Source organism: Haliaeetus albicilla, chromosome 19 (assembly GCF_947461875.1).
Source record: "Haliaeetus albicilla chromosome 19, bHalAlb1.1, whole genome shotgun sequence".
Lineage (NCBI taxonomy): Eukaryota > Metazoa > Chordata > Aves > Accipitriformes > Accipitridae > Haliaeetus > Haliaeetus albicilla.
Genome location: NC_091501.1, coordinates 1936455 through 1962605, shown reverse-complemented (window position 1 = coordinate 1962605; position 26151 = coordinate 1936455). Strand labels below are relative to the sequence as shown.

The window sequence follows — 26151 nt, the reverse complement described above, 5'->3', positions numbered from 1 at the left end:
TTCCACCTCTGGCTCAGAATTTCCACCCAGGAGGAGGATATTCTGGAAATGGCTATATTTATCAGTACTAGCAGGGATGGATTTCCCAAAGTCAAGGTGGGCAGGTAGGAGAACGAGGGGTTTGCTCGCTGCCTGTGATTCAGGCAAGATCTGTCACGGCGTTTTGTTCTTTTTCACCGTAGCAGCTGAAACGTTGCAGCCACCACAAAGCACTCAGACCAGACGAAAAGTGACTCAAGAGAGGACACGTTCCCCGCCGCCCTGTCCTCATTCGAAGCAGGGGGGGTGGATGGAGAGGCTGCTGAATGCTGACGGAGACGGCAAACGCCGAGTCACACGGACCCTGGTTCAGGAGATGCGAACAATTCAGAGAACAAGGTGTTTCTGTGGTCAGGGACTGAACCGCAGTGTACTTCACCACTGATAATTCTGCATTTAGGTCATATCACTTGCCTCCAGAATAGGCTGCAAGAGGCCCTTTTTCAGGTATTTACCATGACAGGCCAACCGAGAACAAAACCCCAGACAGATCACTCAAGACTTTCACCTAGGATGCGACAATTCCTTCTGGACTGCACCATTTCTCTAGACACCACTTTTTTTAATCTCAATTCTTCATACGCTTGAAGGTGACTTCAAAAGAACAAATCAATCACACCCGTTGTGTTTTGCTCTTCACTCTTTAAACTACTTTTACCTTTGCACATTAAGTGTTCATCAACAACATCCACATTTAAATTGGCATATTTGTTACTGTTCATTTTGTTCAAACAACTGCTTTTACATTTGTGGCTGAGCATCAAATAATTGAACTTCCAACCATCAGTATCATCCACCCTAAAAAACAGGCACTCCTCAATCAAATGGAGGAAACATCCTTACACAGCTACGCAAACACATGGCAGCTGTGACTGATGGCCTCGTCCCCAAACAGACGTACGGGTCACGAGCAGCACACCTCACCTCAGGGCCGGAGAACAAGGCACCCCCGATCCACGGACCAGAAGGGACAGCAGCATTTCAGCACATTTCATGTGCTCTTTCTAGTTATTTTCTTCTTCCACCTGTCAGCAGGACCTTCTTTCCAGCCACAGTGACTGCTCAAATCACTGTGAGCAGCCACTGTACAGGTATTGCCCAACCCCAGGCTCTTTCATCTAACTTTTACTCTCACAAAGCAAAATAGCAGCAGAATATCCAGCTGTTCGGAGCATTGTTGGGTATTTCCTTTGTTTCATTCACATTTCCAGTAAAACACTTTAAAAAAAAACCCAAAACAACCTGGGAAGATGGCTCTCCCGGAACAGCTATTGTTCACTACAGACACCGGAATAAAATATTTTTAGGTGCCTCGCTGCCCACGAGACCCAGGTGCTGCAGGATACGCCGTAGCACTCCTTGCTAGCACCGAGAAGCCAGCACAGGGAAGCAATCTTTGGGGAAGCAACAAGACACTTTCTCCCCAGAATCACTGGCAAGCGGTGTACGAGCTCCGGGGGAGAGCAGCAGGAGCAAGAACATTTTTATTTATTTTTAAAATGACACTTGATAATGGGAAACTCACCTGCTCAAAGCCAGTAGCTGCCTCAAGCCTCATTTTTTTGCGGACCTGTGACCTGGCAGGAGTAGCAGCTCTTATCTCTGTTAGAACAACTCCAAGGGTTGATCAACCAACTCCGTTGCCGTTCGCTCCAGGGAGGTCTCTGTCAGGAGCAGCAGATTTCTGTAAAGAAATGGTCATTCCCTCGCCCACACTGGGAGCTGGTGCAGCTGCACACACCCCAGCCCCTCAAGCAAATGCTGCATCATTTTTTAAGCAAACCCTGGGCGCTACGGTCATCCATGCCAAAACACGGTGAGATTTCCCAGCTGCAACTCTGAAACGTGCAAGAGCAAAGACAGACCCCTCAGAGCTGACCTCCTCGTGCAGCAGTTACGGGTGGCTCAGCGTGGCCAGAACAACCGTCCCTCTAGCCCACTAACTTTTTGATGTAGCGGAGAGAGGAGAAAGCCCGTGGGGTTCACGCAGCGCCTACACCACTGGGGTACTACGATATCCCTGGAGCCTGCCTACGAGTGCCCAAAGCAGGCCCAGCTGCCCAGGCTTCCACTGGATCAGGGTGATTACACAAGTCCCCCAGGTTTCTTGCATCCTTGCTTCAAAAACGGTCACTTGCCGAGCAAAACGCTGTGAAGACCAAAAGCAAGGAAGACAAGTGGCTGTGAACAGACGGGAGGTGACTGCCAGCTTCCTGACAGTGCTTGCCATCGTAGGGGCCACACACGCTGCATTTCACTCCACGCTTCTCAGAGAATGCAGAGCTGCTCAAACGGTGTGGGTTTGCCTTTCGGCTGCTGCCTACCGTAGCAGGAGCCCAGGGGCACATCCTGCGGTGCAGCTGAGTGCCCTTGTTCTCAGGCGTCCTATCGGGAGAGCTGCGCAAGGCAAGCCGGCTGCACTGCACGGATCAGAGGGGTGGCATAGCAACAGATTATTAAAAAAAAAAAAAGTAGTAGTATCCAGATTAACCTTTAATCCAACCAACACATGCATGCGAAAGGACAATCCGTTATGAGTTTCTAGTGCCAGCCAGCCTCTGCAGCATTGGCAGGGGCAGGAAGACACAATCTCCAGAGTAGGCTTTCCTGTAACTGCACTGCAGTTTCTTACAACTTCACCTGACTCACTAGCTGCTGCCAGAAAGTAAGTGGCTGGCTGGAGTCCTGCTCCGATGCCATCACTCAACTCCAGCCTCCCTGGCTCAGGGCAAGCACACTGACTGCACTTTGGTAACGCAGGCAAGACCTAACCACGCTGCCTTGAGCCATGACCGACTCAGGAAATGCACCCCATCCACCTCTGCTTTTGCTCCGTGTGCTTTTGTGATTGACGTCATAGCTGCGTTCGGACGCAGGGCTCACCCCCACGTTACATCTAAAGACACCTCAGACAGCCCCATTCGCTTGCTGAGGTACCTCATTTAACAGCTAGTCTCCCCCTCCAGAGGACGGGGAGGCACACACCTTGAGGGAGCAAGTCAGAAACCAAAGTGAACTAAGTGACATTTGGGATTCTCTCCACGGAGTATCAGCAGTTCCAGGATTTGGGCTCCTCGGCTAAAGCCCCGCGTCACCTGCAGTGAATCGGGGGCCAAACTCCACCCAGGAGCTGCTATGCTCCTGGGGAGCTCCTCGAAAGCCCTGCGGGCCAACCCACTGGAAGCTTTGGCTTGGAGGACAGTGGCTTCCCTGCTGGCAACCAGTGCGGAGTGTGTTTGGCAGCCCAGGCCTCGCCTCGGATTTTCTCCATTCCCACAAGAGACACACATGGGGCACACCAGTGCCGTCCTGGTGCCAGCAGAGCTGTCCTGGCACCGCAGCATTGTGCGAGGACATCAAGAACTCCCTAAACCCAGAGCAGCAGTCACCCTGCATCGGCATTCTCCTCTTCAAATTCTAATCCATCAAAGACCAACTGTCCCAGGTCACCTCTGTACAGCTCTAGCTTACCCCGTGGGTTAAAAATTAATAAAAACCTAACCTCTTCGAATCAAAGTAATGAGTAATGTCAGAAACAGCCTTTTGCAGGCTCCATTTTTCATCAATACTTCTTTACTGATCTTTCTCACGCACGCACATGCATTTTCCATTCTTTTTCCAGCCACTCTGCATGTTTATACCAACAGAAGTGAGTGGCGGAAAGTAATTCAGCTGTAGAATTAAAGCAAGGGGAGGTAAATGACCACACAAACAGACCATTAGGTAAATGTCAGTTCTCATATTTAATATTTTAATAATTTTGTTTGCAACATTTACCACATAAATCATCTAAATAAATAGATGCTGTACAGTCTCTTATCCATATCAGTACAAAAATAAAACCACACTTTGTGTCAAATTATACTTGAGCCTGCCCTCCCGTTACTATTACAATCTCCTTTTACAGCACATACTCGCTCAGAAAAGGCATTATACTCCGATTGGTTTGTTTGGAATTGGTTTACTCCCTATTCCCCACCCCCCAAAATACATTCAATTAGTCTGTACAAAAGCTAGAAGCTCATTCTGTGCAAAAGGAAGCTTTCTGTGTGCAAAGACTCAGATACTCTAGCGTGCTGACAGGAACAACAGCAACAACTGAAGAGACAAGAACAAAAATGATCGGGGACCCTCCCCTCTAACTGACCCCATCCCCCATCTTCACCCCCCCCAACAGAAAGGAAGCATACCAAATTCGATGAGTCAGTGTGCAAAAGAGTCCAAACCATGTGCATATGCTGAGGGAAAAGGTTGGTGCTGAAAACCCAGCGAGAGAGCTGGGGTACCCCCAGCTGTAGAGCTGGCTAGGTGAGGAAAAAAGATTCTCTCATCTTAGCCTGCTCAAAAGGTTGTTGAGATACGCAGAACAAAAGCTTCATCTAAATGATTTTAGTTCTTTCGTTGCCGTTCTGTTGGAGATGAGGTGAGGAAATGGCCTCTGAAAAAATCCAGCAGCTACTGAAGACAGCTCCTGGTTCACCCTCCCTTCCTCTCCCCACTCCCTGCAGAAGGACCGATGTCTCCCTGTTCCTCCACTAAGCTAATAAGGTGCAATTTTTCAGACAGGAAACTCTGCAAGATGTCTCCAGAGCTGGAAGAAGTGGTTGTCGTTCCAGACTAGGACCACTCAAACTGAAACTCAACTTCATTTTTCCCTTTCCTCAGACAAAGGAGGTGGGGAGGGAGGAAACCAACCCGCACTCTGAAGGCAAGCGAGGGACTTCGCAGGTCTCCTCTCCTCCCGTAGGGAGCCCTCCTTTCCTTGGCACGGTGGAGCACACTCCCCCTTCAGCCATGGGAGGGAGGCAAAGGGCTGGGTGGCAGCTCTGGAAAAATGATAAGGAGCAGCCAGCGGCCTGAAACAGATAGATCTTTTGCTTTTCAAATGCCACTTTTAGACAGACGATAAGGAGTACTTAGCACTCCTAGTACTTTGCATTTTCAAAGTGCTTCAAAACATACTTCAGATTTAAAAGCAAAAAAAAAAGCTGCTTAACATTTTGACAGATTTGCAAAAAGCTTCTTTGTGCTGACACTACATTTTCTGGTTAAAAAAAAAATAAATAAAAAAAAAAAGGCTTTCCACCACCTCCTCCAAAATCTCCCTCCCAGTCAAAACTGTGCTACCCCAGTAACGAGATAAGCTGTGATAGAGGTTCCGAACTGTCTGATGAGCTCTCCCTTTCAACATCCGACTGGCACTCTTGGACAAGAACCCCTAGCATCTTCGCAGAGCCACTCACAGCAGATAGAAACAATCTCAGCAGTAAAGCTTCTATCTCATCCCAACTTGGTAGCAATCCATCTCCCCACTATCAGCCATTACGCGCTCCTGCTGAGCTCTGCTCCTCTCTACAACTCCCAGTTAACTAGGAATCATCTCCCACCTGCTCCCAGCTAAGCCACTGTACTTCAAGAAATTAAGGGTGCAAGCAAAAGAGAGGTGGAAAAGAAAAAGCGGTCATCACTCCAGGACTGCTTGTTACAGAAAAGTATTTCAAGGGTCTGAATTCCATTTTAAGTGATTGCTTCTCTCTCCTTCCAATTGTCCTGGGGCTGTTTTGTAGGCCTTCACATCTTGACCAGCTACTTGGGTGGAATTCAGGTGGTTCGACACCCACAAGGTTCATGCTTTCTCTGCAAGGACAGTAAGTTCAGCAGGCAGAGGGCAACATGGTCTCTTGAGCACATGCTATTGTCTCAAAACAAGTTACCATGCCCTTGGGGAAAACTGTTTTATAACAAGCATGGCAAAAGCAACATATTCCCTTTACCTGTATGTGCCATGGCTATACATTCCCATGCAGAAGTTACCCTATGCAAGCTGTTAATGTACACATCTCCCTTGCTTTCCCAAATGGTAAAAGACACATAAATGCAGCACTGACCATCTCCTCTCCACAGGGCACACTCAGAACTCCAAGGGGCATCCGCCCACTGATGCAAGGGATCAGCTTCACTAGAAGTTCTTTGCACTTCTAACGTGCCTTCTCTCCCAACTGGCAGCTCACCCAAAGGCCTATCCCCAACCAACTAGCAAGAGCAACTCTGAGGCAACTCCTTCCCTCCCTTCTATAACAAGCAGCTGCCCCTACTATTTTCCTACAAAGGCCCACTGCCCTCTTCTTCCTAGGCTGCAGGTAAGCAAGGGAGGAACAAAAGATGGGTAGATACCAATTAGCTTTAGAAAAGGAGGTTTTTGCACCTTCCCTACGTCAGAACACACAAACTTAAAGCTTGAAAGGAAAGGAAGGGGTGGAGAGGTGGTGGTAGATTTAGCTTTGCTCAAATACATGGATGCAGCTGACAGCCCTCACTGTTGTCTTCCGCAGCCCAGTCTCTGTTGGGGCTACCACCAAGGGTCTTGCTACCCTGCCTGTTTTTTGACCTGTGCGAGGCCTCCCTCCTCTATTCCAGTGAAACCATCAAACAGCACTAGCTGGTGCACAGCAGGAAACAGTACTGGGGCCAAGGGCCCCCTGTGAGGTGAACAAACAATTTTATACATTCAGTCACAAAACACCGGAAGAACAATTCCGGACAGTTTCACAACACTTAAAAAAAAAAGCCATTCATTTCTCACTAAGCTTCTTTCTGCCTGAGGTTCCGACATAAGCAAGGGTCAATTCACTAACAAACTGGGGTTTTTTTGGCAAACGGAACTGCTTTTGCGTGTTCTCATAATAATATCCTGGCCTTGCTTGAAAAAGAAAAAAAAAACCCAACAAACTGAAAGAAAACACCGTGGTCTGACTTCACAAGCAGAAGGGCCCCCAAGCAAACGCAAGACAACAAGGAGCATGCAGGAGCTACGAGGCTACTTAATGCCACTATTTATGTGTTAAAACTTGCTGTTCCAAGGCATCACCTATATGTCAGAGCAATAACATCTAGTTTATAACCATCCAGGAACAGAGGCAGTCCTTTCCATTTATTTTTTTTCTTTTAAACAGAGTGATAACAATAAAGGTTTTCCAATCTCATGAAGCCCCTCAGTTCTGTCATATATACAGTGAGTTCACTGTGAGAAGATCTATGAAATAAAAACTTCTCTCCCCCAAACATGGCTGGTAAATTCTCACATGGAAACAGTTCTAAGAATGACTATTAGAACAGTTCTCCAAGAATTTTGTTTCTTCTGTACAGTTCAGTAATTTCCACTGTCTGAAGTTTGTTTTTCTTGTTTACAGCCATGGAGCCAAAAGAGGTATGGGAGAGTTAGCCCATTTCTATTCTCGGCTTGTGCTTCAAATAGAATTATTAAACTCAGCTTCAGCTGGATGCTATTCTGGCTGGTCTAATCAAATGGAATGCTTAACGAAGCTCCGAGCACAGCATCTGATTTTCATGGTATGTTAGCCCAAGAGGTTCCAATTAAATTTTCAGATTTTGAGTTGAACTGGCAGATGGACGGTATTGGGGAGGAGAGACAAGTAAACCCAGTCAACTTCTCTTGCCATCAAAAGTAAAAACCCCTATACATCTCTACACCTGCAGAAGTGGAGTAAAGCTAATTTCAAAGTCCCTGAAGACCAGCTCTACCAAGGAAGTTTACAACAATATGTCACCAGACAATATGGAACAGAGATACATTTTGTAAAGATCAAGAGAAAAGTCTTCTCAAAAAGATCTAAGATAAGCAAGAATTCATGAATGTCAAAAAAAAAAGTCCACCCCAACACAGTAACTGCTTAGTTTCCTACCACAAACTCCTCCTCACACACACAAACCAAACCCACGCACATGCAACTTGTTGCATCTTAACCCGATAAGGGTAAGCTCCTCCTTGACCTGTACACAAAGCAGCATGGTAGCCAGGTACTTTGTTCAACACTTCGTGTAGCAAGATGATTAGTCACCAGCAGAGCACAAGCTAGACTGATCCAAAAAATGACTAAGATATGAAACTGTGGGTGGATCCTCTTTGAAAGACCACCACAGGTCTTTGAAAACTCCACTGCAAGAGGAAGAAAAGAAGTTTAAAGATAAATGCCAAAACAAAACATGAGAAGTCTCAGCTGGTGAGTGGAGAGAAAACCAGATGATGGAAATCCAGTTTATTAGGACAAGCTCTTTCCTGCCACAGGACTGGTATGGCTTCCGACATCAGCCAAAGCCAGGAACCTTAGTAAATAGGAAGCTTTTTTTGGGTGTATTCGTATACTTAGATGAAGTGCAGGACAAAAGCAGCAGTAGCTGCATTAGAATAAAAAAACCAGATCCTACAAATGCCATGAAGATTTAAAAGGGTGAGCTGAAGTTCAAGACTTTTTAAAAAATAAGGTAAAATATTATGCTTCTGCAACCATAACTACCTGACCTGCTACAACCCTCAGGAGTGGACTCAGCCATGTGGTGTGTCCACAGGTCACTCAAAAAGAGAGAGAGAGAGAGAGATATGCAGGTATTCAGCACATTTGGCACGTGTTGGGAAGAGGGGTTGGGGCGGGAAGGGGGTATGGGGTGGTAACGATGACAACACTATCTGACCCCACATCCTGCAAAAGAGGGTGCAACTCCAGATACAGAAGCCTTGCTCTGGACACCCACATTCAACAAACATCCTGAACCTGTATGCTTACCTCATCAGTTTGCCCTTGCTAGCTATTGCAAGCTTCTTTCCCACTCACTCTTCCTCCCACCACATAACCCCCCCCCCCAACTTCCACTTTTCACCCTCTCAGATTTCTCCATAATACAACTCCCATGTCACTTCTTTGAGAGACAAAAGGTTAGTCCAGAAATTCAAGATCTTCCCAGTGGTTCTGAAACTGCTGTAACACAGGCCTGCTCAAACAGCTCCAAGATGGAAGGGGAAATCCTAGGTCTACACTGAGCTGCCATATCCTATCTGAGGTAAAACTTGCTTTTAATAAAAACCATAGAGGCAGTCCAAGAACTTTGCAAAAAGTAGATGTTTGGAGGACCAGAAGCCCCAGAGCTCCCAAATTTTGCAGGCCAGCAGCCAAGCCATTCAAAGGAACACATTGAGGATTTCCACAGGTGTCTTTAGCTCAGAGCTCAGAAGGCTCTAGCTTCATTTAGAATAAATACAGCAGATAAGAGATGCTTCAGGTGGGGTGGGGAGAGGAAACAAAAGATTTAAGGACAGTAATCATGACAGTAGCCAATCTTACCCTGCAGCACTCTGTCCTGCAGTTCCCACCTTAGACTCTAGCTCACTTGTCTTGCTTTCCATAGGAAAAGGTCTGTATTTAAAAATTTAGGTTATTTAAATAAAATTTGCTTAAAAAGGAGAGAACATGCATGTGCAAGAAGAGATGCTATGCTAAACTACCAACTCAAAATACAGCAATTCTTCAAAAACCTCAAAGTATCACAGGCAGTCCAGCACAAGGCATTAAGTGCAAGATCAGGCAGGGTCTATTGAAATCCAGACCGCTTTCCTTGGCAAAGATTTTTAAGCCTTCCAAGGGGAAGTTCCCATCAGTAAAGTAGTACAGGATCACAGATACTGTGAGGAGACTGGAGTCACAGAAGAATATTACTCAGGCAGTACAATCCAAGAATTCTCATTGCTAAGAATTAAGAACTTTTTTTCCCCTCCTCAAATCTAATACATGCCCTCCCCACATGTTGTTTACATTGGATCTCTCAAAGGGATCCAGGAACAGAATTTGCTGCTAATCAAGGTCCAGTTCTAGCTCAGTTCTGTCCAATTCCTGTGTCCTGGGCCTGTGCCAGTATCTTGGATATCTTTGCAGTGCCAGGCAATGCTTTGGTTGTGCTATTAGCCCCTCCTCCTAGGGCAGAGGAGTCAGTTTTCAACCAACTTACCACCACAGATTCAGGGCAGCATTTGTTATTAACACTGAATTTGGCAAAGGATAAGAACACCCCACTTTCCATAACGCATTTCTCACACAGCAGGGCCGAGCCTGGAAATGCTGTTTAGCATATACAGAATGGTATGTCTCGACTGCGCTGGGTTTCTGAGCTTTTAATGAGGGCAAATTGAATTTATGTCGCCAATCTAGATTTCAGAGATGCATTTCAGTCTTTCCGCATGATCAACAATCAAAGGGAGAAACCTCTGCTGTCTATATGGACCCGTGCTGCAAAGACTGACTTACCACAGACAGGCAAATATGGTTCTGAAGTCCTGACAGCAGGCCACAGGGAAAACAGCACTGGAGAGAAAGTCTTAACAGCCTGGAGTTATCTACACAGGTAGGATCCATCGCCTCTCACTGCTGCAGGAAGAGAGGGAGGAGGAAGGTGGGAAGAGCAATGCACAGGGAAGTATCTTTATCCAGGGGATATCAATTGCAGAACAAGGCGGCAGGCTAGAGATCCAGCTCTCCTTCCACCTCCACATGCCCTCTCCCCACAAATGCAGCTGCCGCCACTTAACAGGATAAAAGGCGAATTGTTCAGCTTGCTGCTTTCACATCTAGGAGGGGAGTCTTTGCCAGGGAAAGGGCTGTCAGTTTTTCAGATGGACAAAGCAACAACAAACACGCACCCCCTATACTGCCCTTTTTTGCGTATCTGAAAGGGGGAAAAAGGAGAAAAAAAAAAAGAAGGTCTCTGTAAACATTTTAAGAGGAGACATTTTGGATTTTTTTTTTCTTAAGGGATAAAATAACCCTTCCCTAGCCCCACTGTAAAAGCACTGGTTTTGGGGACCACTGAAAATGGAGATTCAGAACTGCGCACTCCGGTCTCGGAAGAAGCCCTCAGCCACTTGTGCTTCTCTGAAAGTGACGGTAATGGAGTTTGCCGTGATGTCTGTCACTGTCACTTCGCTGGGGGGCACAGTGGGAATCCAAGGGAGACTGCCATCCACATCTGCTGCAGAAGGAGAGGCAGATAAGAGCGTATTAGTGAGAGGGTGAGGGAGAAGGAAGGAGGAATAAGAGACAGAAGGGAAGGATGGAAAGGGGCTTCCTTTCTGACAAACAGTGGATGAAATTAGCCTGTACTGAGTCTGCACATACAAGGCAAGAAAGAGCATGGGCAAGCCCTCCCCTTAGAGGCTAAGGGAAAATGGAGGATCACTGCAGGATATAATGGGAAAAGAAAAGAGTAGCAAAGGTGTCCAGACACATACCAGCATCGGAGCAGCCTACACAGAGGTCAAAAGACCCTGTAACACTGCCCAGCTCATTTAACCATCCTCAATTCCCTGATACCTCTCACCCCATCTCAGCCCCCAGTTTGGCTCTGTGTCAGCCAAGCACACTCATCCAGGTGTGAGCTCACCTGCTTGTAAATGGCCTATCCTGCTGAAAAGTCAAAAATCATAAACTCTTACACACACTCTTCAGATACTCCTATGGGAATCAAAGGGATCCAAAATGGAGGGTCTTCCTTGTACTGCACCTGCAACGCAGCCTAGGTGTGATTCTCTCAAAAATCCATTAACACTGCTTCATGGAGAGGCTGCTCTCCCTGTCTCATATCCTTCCTTTGCTCCCAGATAGCTCCATACAAGAAACCCAAGCATCCCTGCACTGTAAGAGTAATTACCAGTGCCTCTGCCACCCAAAGCTTCACCTCCCCACAACGCCCAGAGACAGCCACAAAAATAGAGAGACAGAGGGGAAGGAAAACACACCCTCTCTCTGTCACTATACCTGTAGTATATACCTTGCTGTCCCAAGCTGGGCAAGAAACGAGGGCTCCTTAAGAGTGTATTTCCTGGCCTCTGTCTCAAATACCTGGGGTGCCTACTTTCACCTCAGAAAGAGTCAAATCCCCCCTTAACAATAACTGGAATTCCATGCAGGCCATGTGTCAAGGCAAGAACAAAAACAGTTTTACATTTCTGTAGTGCCATTCACTCTTCTGATCCCCAAGTGCTTTAGAGCCCAGCGCTTCTAGGGGCAACAGCCCCACACATTTGCCCATTGCCAGGACGCAACACTGGGTTCCTCTGTGCTACCCCCAGTGCTGCCTCCTTGCATTTTGGGCACTGTTCGAATCCCTCTCAGAAAGGGGGAATAGCGTTGATTCCCAGAACACAGCCCTCTCCCCAGAATCCTACCTAATCCAGCCTGGCTAACAGCTACTCCTAGCAAGGAGTAACAGGATTCCCTTAGCTGCTACAAGCAGCACAAGCCCCGGTTTTCCGCTCCCCAGGAAAGCTACGCCTTCAGAAGCTCTAATAATGCAGGGATAGAGTTTCCCTGGTAACTCAGAGCAACACACACATCCCACAGCCCTCCTGCACAAGATGCTGGTATCCCTCCCCAAAATGCCAAATGTGCTTGGACATCTCCCGTGCCTACACTCGTGCTGCCTACTCAGTGGGATCAGGCAGGAGTTACCATCCTCACTTCATCTCATCCCCCTCTCACATAACCCTACAGCAAGAGACTTTATAGCATGTGGGGTGTGGAGAGGAAAGGGAAGGAGGGGGCAGAGGAATGCACTATAGGATCATAGTGGCATTCCTGTACACTCCTTGGAGCAGCACTGAGAGGAGTGCTGGTGTCCAAGCTTGTCCACTGCCAGCCAAGCTCCTTTTAGCAGAGCAGCAGGCTGAACACGTGTGGATATGTGGACAGAGGCAGAGTTCATCACTATCACACCTGCATGTCACCTCTGCTGGGAGGAAAACATAAGAGGAGTGTAGCTTGCAGTATCTTCCATGTGTTTTCTAACACCAGGAGGGGTGTCACTGATAAGACTACAGAGAGGCAACAGCACCAAAAAAGCAGATTAATCTGTTATTCATCCAAACAAGAAAAAGGAACTTGCAGACAAGAGGACCACAATGTGAGACGGTGAGAGCTGCTCTGAGGACCTGACCTAAATCACAATCCTAGGATGGGGCAAGCAAGGAGGAAGCATGCACAGCATCCTTCGCATGCCCCAGAACTTCACAGCCAACAGGTGTCTGGCCTTACCTTCTTTGCTGGTGTGCTGCATGGCCTCCCAGTCCTCAGGGCCCTGCCTGCCCTCTAGGTCCACTGCATCATTCAGGAAGAACTCATGCCTGCAGTTTCGGCTCTCCAGGCTCGCCATGCGGGGGAACTTCTTCCTTGACAGTCGCAGGTACTTCTGGTTTTTGCGTTGCTTCCGGAGAGAGAATGGCAGGACTGTTCCCGCAGTCTTCTCTGAGAACTCTGCCTGCCCTGGCTTGGCCCCTGGCAGGCTACTGTCTCCTCCTCCAAACCTCCGCGCGAGAGAGAAACAGAGCTTCTCCTTTCCCTTGTGGGCACTCCTCAAATCCATCCCATACAGCCGCTGCCAAGATATCAACGTAAAAAGGGTCAGAGCAGAAATCTGGTAATACAGTCAGGGCTCCCACCTGGGAGCCAGGAAACTATTCTTTGTTCAGTCCCTGAACATCTAGATGAGCTAGGGTAAATTCTGCCACTTCTACAACACTGTTTCTCTCACCTCTTCAAGTGTCATCTAAGCTCGTCCTAACATGTGGTTCCTAGGATTGGCTGCTTTGCTTGGCAACAGTCAAAGCGTGCTGGAACTCTGCTTCCAACCAGTGGCTACCTTTAACATGATGGAAAGTCCAAGCCCAACATGAAATTGAAAGAGCACACAAACTGGGTAACCTGCAACCACGCAGCCCAAAGTTTATAAAACCCTAGTTCACAGAGCAAGAGCTGTTATTGGTTTGGGGTTTTTTTGGTTTTGTTTTGCTTTTTTAAATACAAGTTAGCTGGCTCTTCAGCTAACAGGTTAAAACTATCTGCCTACTCACTGATTTCATGTTGTTGCATTCGCTTGTTACCTCCAATTTTGTCCATGCAACAGCAAACGGACAGTTTCCACCTCCCTGTGAGCAGAGGAGCAGCACAACAGCTAACGAGTTAGAAATATACAGAAGAGCAAGAGGCTACCTGCAGTAGGAGGCGCTTTGGTTTGGGGCCTCTTTTCCTGTACCCCGATGCACGGTCTCTCTCTTCCCTGTGAAAGAGGAACACAAATCAAACCGATTACTAAATACCACAGTACAAAACCTAGTCAGGACTTCTACCTTTTGCAGCACAGCTCCCTCATTTCCTTCACTAAAACCCAACAGTGACCAGTGTGGGCTTGGAAAACATCCCAAAATTGCTTCTTGTGGGAGTGAAAGCCTTGCAATAAGGGAATTTCTCTGACTCAGCTGATCAAGGATGGGTTAGAGAAACTTATCACCTTGCATCACTCCAGTCCAGCCCTGGACCTGATTAAAACCTGAGACTGATTGCTCTTTGGCACAATGCTGCTTGTTCTTGGCCTCATTTCCTGAACAGTGTTAAGCTGCTTTAACCCCGTCTTGTCCGCCTCAGCCAACACCAGGGTACAGAGATCAAGCAGGGTTCATTGCTATAGATCTCACCTTTGACTGAAGTAGGGACAACAGGGGCACTTTATGCACACTATGAAATAAAGACACTATTTCCTTTCCTGTGTCCAGGGAGAGAAAGAACATGCGCCCTTACTTTTCTTCATAAGCCACTACCAGGCGAGGGTCCAAGATATGATCCTCTGGCTCCCATGTGCTGTATCTGAAGAAAAACATAAGGAATATAAAGTAAACAATACTTTAACGAAACATTCTCTCTGCAGGCTTGCTACCAGTGTGCTGCGGCCCTGGATACTCTCTTCACAAAGGTCGGTGGGGCCTGTCACAACAATTGCGAGAGCTCTGAGGAATCCCAGCCATTCCCTCCCCAACTTCCCACAGACACCACCCCCCCTTCCCAAAACACGCAGGGCCAAGCATCAAGCAGCTCTTTGTAGGAGAACAGGGAAGACTTTCCTCCCCAGGGCCCCCTCCACACTGTTTGCAAAGCCTGCGCAGACACTCACAAACTGACTTTAAGTCAATGCCTAAACAGGTCTCATCTGCAGCACTCCCTCATATCCAACAAACCCCATGGAACAATGAGACGTGATCCGATACAGCTTTCTGAAAAATAGGTCTCTCTTAATTTAGAGTGCTCAAAGAGTAAGTATGCTTTCTCACCTGCATTATTAATTACCTCTAATCACTGGAGCCGAAAGTATTCATTTAAGAAGAGTTTAATTTTTCTCCACTGATGCCATTCAACTAAACATGTTTAGACCTGGGCCCTGAGGCAAGTTGATGGCAACTTTCCAGCTGTTCCTCCTCTTGCTCGACTCCTCCTGCAGGTTATTTCCATTTGGCAGAGGTCATCAGTGACTGTACCAGTGCAGGAGGAACCCATCTGCATTGTGGTCATGGCTACCAAAACTACCCAAAATAAGCTTGATGCTCTGAAAGGAGCCTGTGAACGGTGTCACTCACTGCCCCATCTCCCTCCTCGACTGCCAGACAACTGTGACAGGGGTCAGGTGCTCAGGAAAGGACTGAACCCACCCAGCAGGCAACACCAAAACCAGTTCCCAAAGGGCACAGCTGCACTTAATACCAGGGAGAAGCAGCCAAAACCTCCCATTGTGGAAGGTGAAAGGATCACAAGGTGGTCCTCGTGGCATGTTTGTTTCTAAGGGGTCATGTTTGCCCAGGAAAGGTGGGTGGCATGTCTCTACCATACAAACTCAAAGGCAAGAAAGCAAGGCTGAAACCCCAAATGCCTCAGAGCATTAATTTTCCTGGAATGTGAGGTCCAGGGCCTGGGGCAGTGCCCCTCCCAACCCGTGGGGAGGAGGGCCACAGAGAAGCCACATGCAGGTGGGCAAGGGTGCATTTGCATCAGTGCCTTTAAACAGGCGGGAAGCCGATGTTTACATTTCTGGATGAAGCACAGGCTGCACATGAGGGCACGTGATACATGCATATATGTACACAGAGGAGATGGTTTGGAAATGCTTTTCCCTTTCATCTCTCCATTAGATAGAAGAAAGGTACTGAAATACGGGAGCATTCTGGAAGAATGAGTCTAGAAATAAAAGTACAATTATTTTTACGAAAAGGAGAAACAAAAATATGAAATCCAGATATCCCAAGGTGCACTGTACATCAGAGAGTTCAGAACAGACATGTCTTCATAACCAGCTGATCCCTCCCTCTCTCCTTTGCTCAAGCTTCCTGCAGCAACCTGACTGTGAGCTGTCAAAGCCAAGATGCTGTTTGAACAGAGGAAGGTTTCCTCCCAGCTGCAGGGATTCTGGCACTCATTCTACAAATTTAAGAAAATAACACAAGGGGAGAAAAAAAGACATCAGATTGCTTTTCATGGGCAGGAGAAGAAAGGGGATTTGCTTTTAAAAAAAACCTGGTGGGTGTTGCCTTTTTCTCTGCAGCTCAGTTTCTGGCTTCGCTGCAGTGGCAAAACACTGCATATAAAAAAAACATGGTTCAGTTTGCCACGCGCGCGCGCGCACACACGCACACAGAGCTATATATACGGGTACACACAGCCCAGGCTGCAGCAGAATTGCAGAGAGCAGGCACTCTGGAAAACATAGATCATATGATCTTCCTTCCCCCTCCTTCTACTCCTCCTCTTCCCCCTCCCCTCTTAACTCCAACACAAGTTGTAAACAAGCTTATAGCTAGAATCAGATTGTAACGCCTCTGTTCCCTGACTACAGCAGTACAATCCAGAAATGTGAGGTGCAGGACATTAACAAGAATTTTTTATTAAAAAGAAAAAAAAGAAGAGTTAAATATCAATTATGTGGGAAAGCAGCAAACTACTGATCTATCCTTACTCCCTTTCATGAAGTCTCCAATGGGAATGATGGGATAACTGGTACAGAGATTACAAAGAGCAATGCGACAAGGTTGGGGAGCAGAATGAAGAGAAACACGACGTGGGATGAGGAAACGGATTATGTTGAAAGATAGATACAAACAGCTTGTGGTGCTGCATGCCATCACAGGCATATGTATGTTTAGAAACAAGGAACAGAAACTGCTAGCAGGATGAAAGTGACTTCAATGCTCAAAAGCATGTTGTTTTTAAGCAACTCAAACCACTGAGTAAACAGTTAAAATGGAGGGGAGGAAAAAAAAAAAGGAAAAAAATCAGTGCTCTTCAGATTTGGAGTTTGGGGGAAGAGGGAAGGTGTTTGGACATGTCACAGCATCAAAAAAAGGGAACCCTGACATCCCCTTGCTCCCTGGGCAGAAGGCTGTGCTTTGAATTCCCCAAAGAGAGTTTCTGGCTCCCCCAGAGTTCCAAGGCACAGGGCAAGGAAAGGCAGCAGTAAAAATAAGGGCTGCTCTGTCCAAGGAAACATTACGCCATGCCTCAGCCCACCTTCTTGGCAAGTGACTTTACAAGCAAAGGACCTTGATGTGTTTGTTGAAAGGAGAATGGGATAAACATCAGTATTCTGGCTGAAAGGGAATAGTGCCTCACAGACTACAAATGCATTTCCCAACCTCTACCAGTGATTAAATTAGGCTTGGCTACTTAGAAGGCTGAAGCAGTCCAAGAACTGACCCACACTATATGGCAACTGGTGCTCAACAAGTGCACAAGGTTACACTTTGACAGCAGAACTTAAGAATCAAGAACAAAGTCACCCTCTCCCACCACCACCAGAGAGGGGAAGCTGCTTATATTCACACATGCTCTATAAGCATAAGGATTAGGCACGAGGATTAGGCATGCAGAAACAGATTTCAACTTCTTGGACACCACGTACGATTCATCAGGACCATCCTAGTGGGCCCCGCTTTGCAACCACAAGGATGAACCCGTAAAAGCAGCCCCCTTTGCTTAGCAACACGCAGTGCAACTGCATGTGTAATGTAGTTCTACCCACGCACATTGTGTATGTACACACACACAGTTACAAACAGAAAAGCAAAGACAGGGCCCCATATGGGTTGGCCAGGAGGCTGTTCTACTAGACTGCTAGCTAACATAGTAATATTCTCCAGTTACCTAATCCTTTTAATCTCAAAGCATTTTACAGACAGTTTAGGCACAGAGCAATCACTCTCCTTCAGCGGCAGCAGCATTTTAATAAGAGAAGTATCTGTAAACAGTGCACAGCAATGCTGAAAAAAATATTTTTTTTTCCCTTTTTGCAACATAGCAACTAAAGCAAAAGCAGAAAAGGCACTCAAAATAGCAGAAGTTTTCAGACAAGGAAATGAAGGCATGGTGGTAATTTTCAAAGGACAAAGATCACCTGCATTTGGCTACAATCAATAAATCTGAAACACTGCCCCTTTCCGTTTGTGAATTGCAGAGGGGAAGTAGTAGGACAAGACAAGACCATCAACTTGTTTTCTATTTTAAAAGACTGCATAGAGCTCTAAAAATAAAGTGGGGTCCTCTTGGTGCTGACTCAGAAAAGCAGGAGCCATTCCAATTTCAAAAGAATCAGGGTTCCCTGTTGAGCTCATAATGAATTTAAAAACATTTGTCTCTAGAAAGCATCTCAATGGATTATTTCAGTGGTGGCAAAAGCCAGTCAGAATAGACTGGCACACAGTTTGTATCCCTCAGCTGTCAGTCCGGAAATAGATTTGGTTTTGGTTTGTGGCTCTTCGTTTTTGTTTATTGGTGTTGGAATGAGGCACAAGAGGTTACCCATTAAGAATGGGATGCTCAGTTGCAGAGATACAGTGTAAGCTATTACTGAATATTAAAGGAAAAGAGTAAAAGACAAGTAAAACACAACTTACTTCGGGGGCCATCCTTTCCACTTCACCAGGTATTCTACTTTACCCTAAGGGCGGAAAAAGGAAGAACAGGTGAACTCCGCAGCCAAATATGGGCTACAGTAAGAGATGCAACCAATCAACAGGACTAAACTCTGCAACTGAAAAGCTCATTTGCCATCACTTTATTTTCAAAACAAAGCCACTTCCTCATTCAACTACACTTGCTATACCTTTCTCCCCAGAAAGTGGGCACACAGGGGTATTTAAGCGTGCTTGAACTACCATCAGCTTGGGATCATACCTTTGCAGAAGCCTTGCAGGCAGAACCCCAAAAGGCAACTGGAGAGCAAGACTGCAACCATCCCCACATTTACAGGCAATCCTACAAGAAGTCAGCAAGGATAAACGCGAGAGGGAGATGTATGCCAGGAGCAAGTGTCAGAGGAATTTTTTTTGAAGCAGAGAGAAGAAATACAATATTTCAGAACCTATGAAGCATCTCTTGGGCATGTTCCCCTCCAGTTGCTACACGCTTTACTCAAACACTGTTCCATCCATCACAGTCACTCAACCTTTCAACCCAAGCAAACAGCAGCTCGCAGCTGAAGTTCAGTTATCCATTCATTTGTTCACTCTAAGTACAGGATTTAAAAAGGAAAAAAAAAAAAAAGAAAATAAAAGTGTAGTAATTGGAAACCATGTTCAAGGGCTCCATGAGCAATGTGCACAACTATTAAAATCTTTAATATTATACTGAGGGGCTCGTTAAGCACTTCCCAAAGCACGGCAGAGGCCTTCGTGCGTGCAGGACGGCCACCCCTCGAAGTGCCACTATTGCAGCTGCCGACACCTGTACACGACAGCGTAGCAAGCAAAGTACTGGGGTGCATTTTCCTCATGGGGGGCTCATCAGCTTCCCAATGTTCGAAAACGCTGCCCTATAAGGAACTTTCCACCAGAGGATCTCTACACGCTGCGTGCTTATGAGTTAATCCTCACAGCACCCTGTGGGGACCGAGAGCGTTTTCACTGCTGGGGAAACCGAGTCACGAAACTGGCCGCCAAATCCTTCCAAACCCTCTCCCGATTCGGGCTGTCCGTCATTGTCCGGCCTGGGGGTGTTGTCACCAGTGCTGACTTTGCAGAAAGTGACCCCCCCCCCCAAGGGCTACCCCACAACCCCACCCACGGAGATCCCCGAAGCACCCACCTCACCAACAACTCCCGCCAACACGCGTGTCCCCTCACCCGCCGCTCCTGTGAGGGTCGTTCTCCCCCCCCCCCCCCCCGGGGGACAGGTGCCGCCTCCGCCCCGCCGGCAGCGCGAGGGCTGCCCGTTACTGCGCGCGCCGGGCCGGGGCGGGTGAGAAGGCGGGGCGGCCGCGCGCGCCCCCCCCCCTTTTCCCGCCGCCCTTGTGTGAGGCAGAAGGGGCGGCGGGGGGGGGGGTGTTGCCCCGGTGCCCCCCCCCCCCTCCTCCTCCTCTTCCTCCCAGCGGGGCCCGGCCCGCCCCGCCCCGCCGCAGCCCACCTTCCGCACGCGCTTCTTGCGGATGCTCTCCACAGCGAACACCTGCTCCCCGATGGCCGACAGCTCCATCCAGCGGGCGGGACGGCGGCGCTAAGCGCCGGTCACCGGCGACCCCGCGATGGCGGGAGGTGGGGGGGGAGCCGGCTGTCGCAAAGCGGAGGGCGGGCGGGCGGGCGGGCTGCCTCCCGCGGTGGCGGGTTAGGCTGGCTCGGCGGCGGCGGCGGCCGTTGCCCGTTTAGGCGGCCGTTACCCGCCGCTCCCCCTCACACGCCCCCTTCGCGCGCGGCCGCACCCCCTCCCCTCCTCCCCCCCTCCCCCCGCCCCGCTTTAGAACCTGCGCAACGTTTTCCCCGGCGCGCGCGCGCGCGCGCGAGGAGGGAGAGGAGGGAGGGGAGGGAGGCGGGGCGGGGCGGGGCTTGGGCGGGAACCGCCTGAGGCATCGCTCCCGCCTTCCCCGCCTCAGCTTCCCCCCCCCCGCGCTTCCCGCCTCACCTCACCCGGCCTCCCCGCTCCGGGAGCCGGGCCCCCGCTGGCACCCCGCTTTCCTCACGGGAAAAGGCCGTCGGTTTCTAAAACCCCGGCGTTTTCGAGGTGTGTGTGGGCGGGGAAGCGCGGTGAGGAACCTCTGCCCGCCGCCGGTAAGCGGTGGTATTTACGAGTGTTTTCCACAGGAATGGCTCTCGGGAATCGCGTGTCGTGGGCGGCCGGTGGGAAAACACCAGGTGACAAAGCGTTGAGGCAGGAGGGGCAGGCGGCACGGACCGGTGCAGAAGAAATCCGGTGTGGCTCGTCTGTCCACGCACCCGCTTCAAGTGCCTCATTGTGAAGCGCTGAGGGATTTTATGGATGTAGCACGCACATAGCTATTTGACATCTTGAAACAGGCAGGACCCAAAGGCCACCTCTTCAAGGTGGCCAAGGCTTTCTTGGGTAAAGCACGAGAAAATAGGAACATCATGAGCAGGTGTTCAGCACCAAGGTGTCCAGGCTCCTTTGCGCACCAATCTGCTACGCAGAAATGTACTTTTGCTTCCCAACCGTTGCATTAAACAACAGATTATTTTTTTAAAGTCCCCTAGGACATTTTGTCATCAGAGCAGGGACTTATTTCTACACGTGTAGCTACCTTTCCTCCCACAAGTGTGCTCAGTTGCTCCTCCACTGTGGCTGCATGTCACTGGATGCTGTTTGCATGCAAAGTTTGAGGCAGGATGAACCTTACTGTACAAATGATAAATATTATACAAAAGGAAGTCTACAGTGAGAGCGAGTTACTGTTAGTCATTTAGTTTGAAAGTGTTCATTTTCACACAACATACCCAACCTGTACCTGTGGATGCGGTAACTGACAGGGTGCTTATTCTTGCTGCCGCCATTTAAGAACTCAAAGTTCAATCATGTATTGTGACCGTTGGGCTAACCATTAAGCAGACCTAGCAGTTCATAACATAGTTTTTGTTCTGTAACAGCATAACCGTTGAATATTCAAGGGGTTTGTACTGTATTGCAAAATAATAATAAAAAGCTTTGATGTTTTTAATCCTTCCTTTCTCATATTATGCTTCTATGTTTTAGAGGGTATAGAGAAAAATATTTAAGATAAAATTCACTTTGTTTCTCAAAATTAAAACCTTCAGAAAAAGCAGAGACAAAAGAAGATCAGAACGTTTCTCTGAATTGCAACGACCTGTTTGTAATCCCTTTCCTTGCACTTGAATCCAATTACTGTGGTGCCAAACTGGAACATGGAAGAAACTGTGCTCCAATGACCACCTGAGGATAAAATAAAAGAAAGAAATCCCATAGTCACAACAAACTTGCAGACAAATCCATTACTGATAAACTGTTATGCTTCTTAGTATAGGATATTCACAACTTGTTATTTAATATGTGTCTTTTTAAGGTCAACTGTATATATATATATATTTCAAAATTAAAGAAACTTTGTTAATGAATACTAAAAGAATTCTCAGAATGAATCAACATGCATTTTGATCTCAAGCTATAATACTCTTTGTATAAGCAGAGGTATACTAGAACCCACACGCTTGATATCACCAGTATAATTTCTACAGTTATTCCCTTCTTTCTTTCTGCTTTTCCCTTTTCTCACACCAGCAACTGACCCACGTGAAGTTTAAGCAATATTTGCATCAGTTACGTCACAGCTTTCGAAAAAGCTCTCCTTTGCCTGGAAAGGATGAGTGATGAACTCTGTCCACAAGATGACATCCACATGCAGCAAAGTGCCAGGCAAATCCCACGACATAACAAAAATATGTTTTCCCTGCTTGCTGGGGGATTTTTCCATGCAAGTCCTCCATCCTTCACGGGGGCTTTACTCTCACCTGTGGTTGTCCTGGCTGTGGTGAAACCTGTGTGAGTCAGGACTGCTGAGACGACAACACTCCCCTGGTTCTTCAAGTGCCTTCAGTGCCGGAACACGCAGCTTGTGCCTCGTTTTACTTTTCAGAAATTGCTACAAAGTGTCTCAGGATAGTCTGGTCAGGTTTTTGCAGCGTTTGTGGGGGGCGGTTTTGCAACACTTTGGACAAAAATGGTACTTTTAAAAGCTGTTACACTACAGTTACTTTTCATTCTGCTAATGGTTATAATGTAATTTGAGTAAGGTTTGTTTGGTTTGGGTTTTTTTTTTTTTTTTTGCAGTGACAACCAAAAACTGAACACTAAAGGTGAAGAGCAAGAGCGTCTCCCTTCCTCCCTCCCCATCTCAAGTTCTGAGTTACCGTTAAGTGAATGTTCCTAAGCCATTTATAGGGACTAGAAATGATTAAGACAAACAATTTAAGCAATCAAGTTTTTCAGATCTTACAGACTGTTTTAGCAGTAATTTAAAAGCCATTCTGTGATAAAAGACCTTTTCTAAAGTATATCAAGAACTAGATTACAGAAATCTTTATTGGAGTTTTTCTTGTTATGACTCATTTTACAGCCACACTAATATATAGCAGTGAACTCAATGTGCAGAAAACCAAAGCAAGTATTGAACCTTCCTTAGTACAAATTCAGAGCCCCAGATCCAGGAGCCTTTAATCAAAATTCCAATTAACTTCAAAGAGTTTTACTTGAGTAAAAATTGCAAGCAGAATCTAGTACAGAAAAATTACCATTTTAATTACTACTAACCTGATTAAGCGATTCAGCTTCCAGTTCATACAAGCATTTACATTAACACTAAAAATTTATTAATGGTCATTTATATTCTACAAAGCCTAATCCTGCCAGAGATTTTTTTTTTCCAGAAGACTGCAGCAAAGATCAGGATAGCTTCAAAACAACCCAGCACACATCCCTGAAGAAATGCTGCTTGTTGAAGCTTCAAGAAACAACCTTGCAGCAGAAGCAAGCCTCGGCAGCCCACGAGCGCAGTGCTGCCACGACTCCGTAATGTCACGGGAGCTGGCAGCCATGAAGATCCAGCTGTACTGCCGATGCACTTCGCGATATATCACTGACTCGATGGGTGAACCGGCCTCTCTCTCTCTGCGGTGCTGTATGTTTAATTATCAGTAGATGGCACTCATCATGCTGCTGTGCAAGTGCAGGTCCATTTTATATGCAGATCACGGTTTTCGGTATGCAGCCTGGTAACACATCACAGAAATAAAGGACAGCGAATGGGCACGGTGAATGCTGCTCCGGTCCGGGAGAGCAGCCCACTCAGACCCCTGAGCTGGCTCAGCAAGCAGAATGGGCTGAGGCACAGGCAGGGGATATCAGTGCAGTTAATTCCAAAGGCATCAGAAAAACTACCCCGTTGGTATGCCGATGTCAATTACTACTTTTAATGTTAGTTTCTTAAAACCCATGGAAAGAATGCAGCTGCTCTCTTCTGCCAATTGGCAGCTCCCTGGTTTACACGGAGCCCTTCCGAGAGCAGCCGGTGAACAATGTGTTTAAAGCCACACTTTCGCTGTGCATGCCTCACCTGGGTCTGCTCCTCTTCCAGCACAGGGATTTCCCGACAGTGGATGGATGGCCAGAGAACCACAACCCCAGCACAAAGTAGTGCTCTGCCTCTGGGGCTTACACAACACACAAGGAAAGCAAATGTGCAAGTCTCCTTGCCTTGGCCAAAGGAGCTAGTCCTAGGGGACGGAAGAAAGATCACCTGGCCTAAGCTTAGGTCCTCCTGAGAGCTCTGGTTGGGGTCTGCCACAAAGAAAAATACCTCCTGTGGGTTCAATGTCATTTCACTTCCCCACTGAGCCCGTTTTTTCCCAGCATCGGCTTTCTCCACCCCTTACAAGGCATAGATGATCGTTATCTACTTCAGCCTTTCAACCTCTTTAGATCAGAGCACCCAGCATTTCTCTTTCATTGTGGCCATGCCTTGGGCACAGGTCAGAGGCACCTGGAGTACCTGGTAAGCACTGAATCCCAGACTGTGATCCTCTAAACCGCACAGCTGGCACTTGTCCCTTCTCGTCACCTCAACTTGGTGGTGGGCAGCTCAGTTTTCCTCTGCACCTTGGCTCACACCTGGGTGTGACTGGGAACCACCAGGTAGGTGTTTCTTCCCAGTCTTCCCAGAAGAAGATCAGTGCAGAAAGCAGCAGCTACCATTTTTTCTTTGTAAATGCTGCTGGAAGAGGACTTGTTGTTTTCCTACTTGTTAAACGATAGCTCAACAGTTATAGCACACACCCAGCAGTGCTGGTGATCAAGGTCCAGTCCCTCCTCTGTTTCCAGGGCCATGAAATTCCATCTTCTGGGGGACTGCCCCCAAACACCAGATTATTATCTGTCTCGGGAGCAAGGGGAGCACACATTCACACAATGAAGTTATCTTGCTTGGTGCAAGAGAAATTCAGAGTTCGCTGGGCCAGGGAAGAGGCAGCCGTGTGACACATCTCAACTTCATGGTTATTTTCCTGGGCAAGAGAAGATCTGTGTCCTGATCCCAATCGCTGACTGTGTGTACATGTTGTCCAGTGCCTGACTCATACCTAAATGGGTCCTGGTGAAGGTGCTGAAACACCAATCTCTTTCCAAGATAAACATTTAGCTAGAGGACAGTCTTCCTTCTCTCTCAGCCACTTTGACTGCTGAATAATTCTGTGTCACAGCAAGAGGGAAGTATGCTGGTTTGGTACACAAAGTAGACAGTTCAGACAAATTCCTCTACGGGAAGCTGTAGTAGGATTTTCAGTGCTCTGAAGCCTAGACTTGAAGTGTGGGTGGGCAAGGGAAAATAAGTGCTTTTGTGGTTTGTTTTTTTAAAAAATATTTTGTGGTTTCAATGAAATTGAGTTTTGTTGTTTCAATTAATTTAAGTTTTGTTGTTTTAGTGAAAGCCTACCCATCTGTGGACATATGATATGTCTTTGAAAAGCCTTGGCTCCCACATGCTCTATAGAAACTTCTTCAGCTGTTCATTGCTTAAAACTTCCAAAGACTCCCACTCTCATGCACGATGCTCTCGCGGCACCTCCTGCCTGTAGAGCATCCAGCCCTAAAAATGTTTCCTTTCACAGAGGACCATTTGCATGTGAGGCAGTGCATGCTCCCCTGTTCTTTCCACTGTGAAGGGCACAGAGTTGCAGTGCTCGCTTTCTCCATGTCTGAAGCCCCTTGAAAATCTTGAAAGATTTAAAAACCAGGTACAGGGCCAGAGAGTCTTTCACACTTAGCTGATGGTTCAGCATCTGTGCAGGCCATGATGTGATCGGCATTTGTGTTCAGATCTCCTGCTTTGGTGCCAGAAGCAGGCAACCAACCTTCAAGGCAGGACACATCTGGGTTATGCCCTTGGGATGCAGAGCTAGGAAGCCTTCAGCCGTACTACAGACGTACCATATTAAACCATGCCCTGCCATGTCAGGCTAGGCAGAGCAGAGCAGACTAGGCTGGTGGAAAGAGTGCCTTACAGTTCCTCTGGGCTGAGGAGAACACTTAGCTCAGACCTTCCACTTTCTGGGAGAGGGCTCTGACCACACAGTTACCATTTACACGCATGCTGTGCTCTGTGACAGCACCTTTGCAAGATGCCTCTGCTCTGGTGGGTGCCTGATCTGAGATCACGACAGAGAAAGTA

The 26151-nt window shown here is 47.5% G+C and overlaps 1 protein-coding gene across 10 annotated transcripts; it reads right to left on the bottom strand.

Annotated features, from left to right (window-relative positions):
• Window positions 1–1443: 1443 nt before the first annotated feature.
• CBX7 (chromobox 7) lies at window positions 1444–20378 on the bottom strand. 10 transcript variants are annotated; one of them, XR_011328804.1, is made up of 8 exons: window positions 20094–20377; window positions 18587–18630; window positions 14454–14519; window positions 13869–13935; window positions 12915–13254; window positions 10720–10854; window positions 10134–10253; window positions 1444–1723 (listed from the first exon to the last, which is right to left on the bottom strand). XR_011328804.1 is itself a non-coding variant. In XM_069807205.1 (8 exons), the coding sequence occupies exons 2-8, from the start codon at window positions 18933–18935 to the stop codon at window positions 10219–10221; spliced, it is 756 nt and encodes a 251-aa protein (XP_069663306.1). In that variant the 5' UTR covers window positions 18936–18947; window positions 20094–20378; the 3' UTR covers window positions 3764–10218. The 10 variants fall into 10 exon arrangements, 8 of the variants coding, with proteins under 8 accessions (XP_069663306.1, XP_069663308.1, XP_069663305.1 ...); XR_011328803.1 differs by lacking the exon at window positions 1444–1723 and adding an exon at window positions 3764–5676; XM_069807205.1 differs by lacking the exon at window positions 1444–1723 and adding an exon at window positions 18867–18947 and having other exon boundaries at window positions 3764–10253; window positions 20094–20378.
• Between the last annotated feature and the right edge of the window lie 5773 nt (window positions 20379–26151).

Bases quoted from the DNA above. Each gene is read 5' to 3' on its own strand.
- CBX7 (XM_069807205.1), bottom strand. From the start codon at position 18,935: ATGTGGGGATGGTTGCAGTCTTGCTCTCCAGTTGCCTTTTGGGGTTCT. The intron at 14,520-18,586 runs GTAAGTTGTGTT...GTTTTTCTTCAG, and splicing joins TGGAAAGGATGGCCCCCGAA to ATACAGCACATGGGAGCCAG. The intron at 10,855-12,914 runs GTAAGGCCAGAC...CTCCTTCTGCAG, and splicing joins GCAGCACACCAGCAAAGAAG to CAGATGTGGATGGCAGTCTC.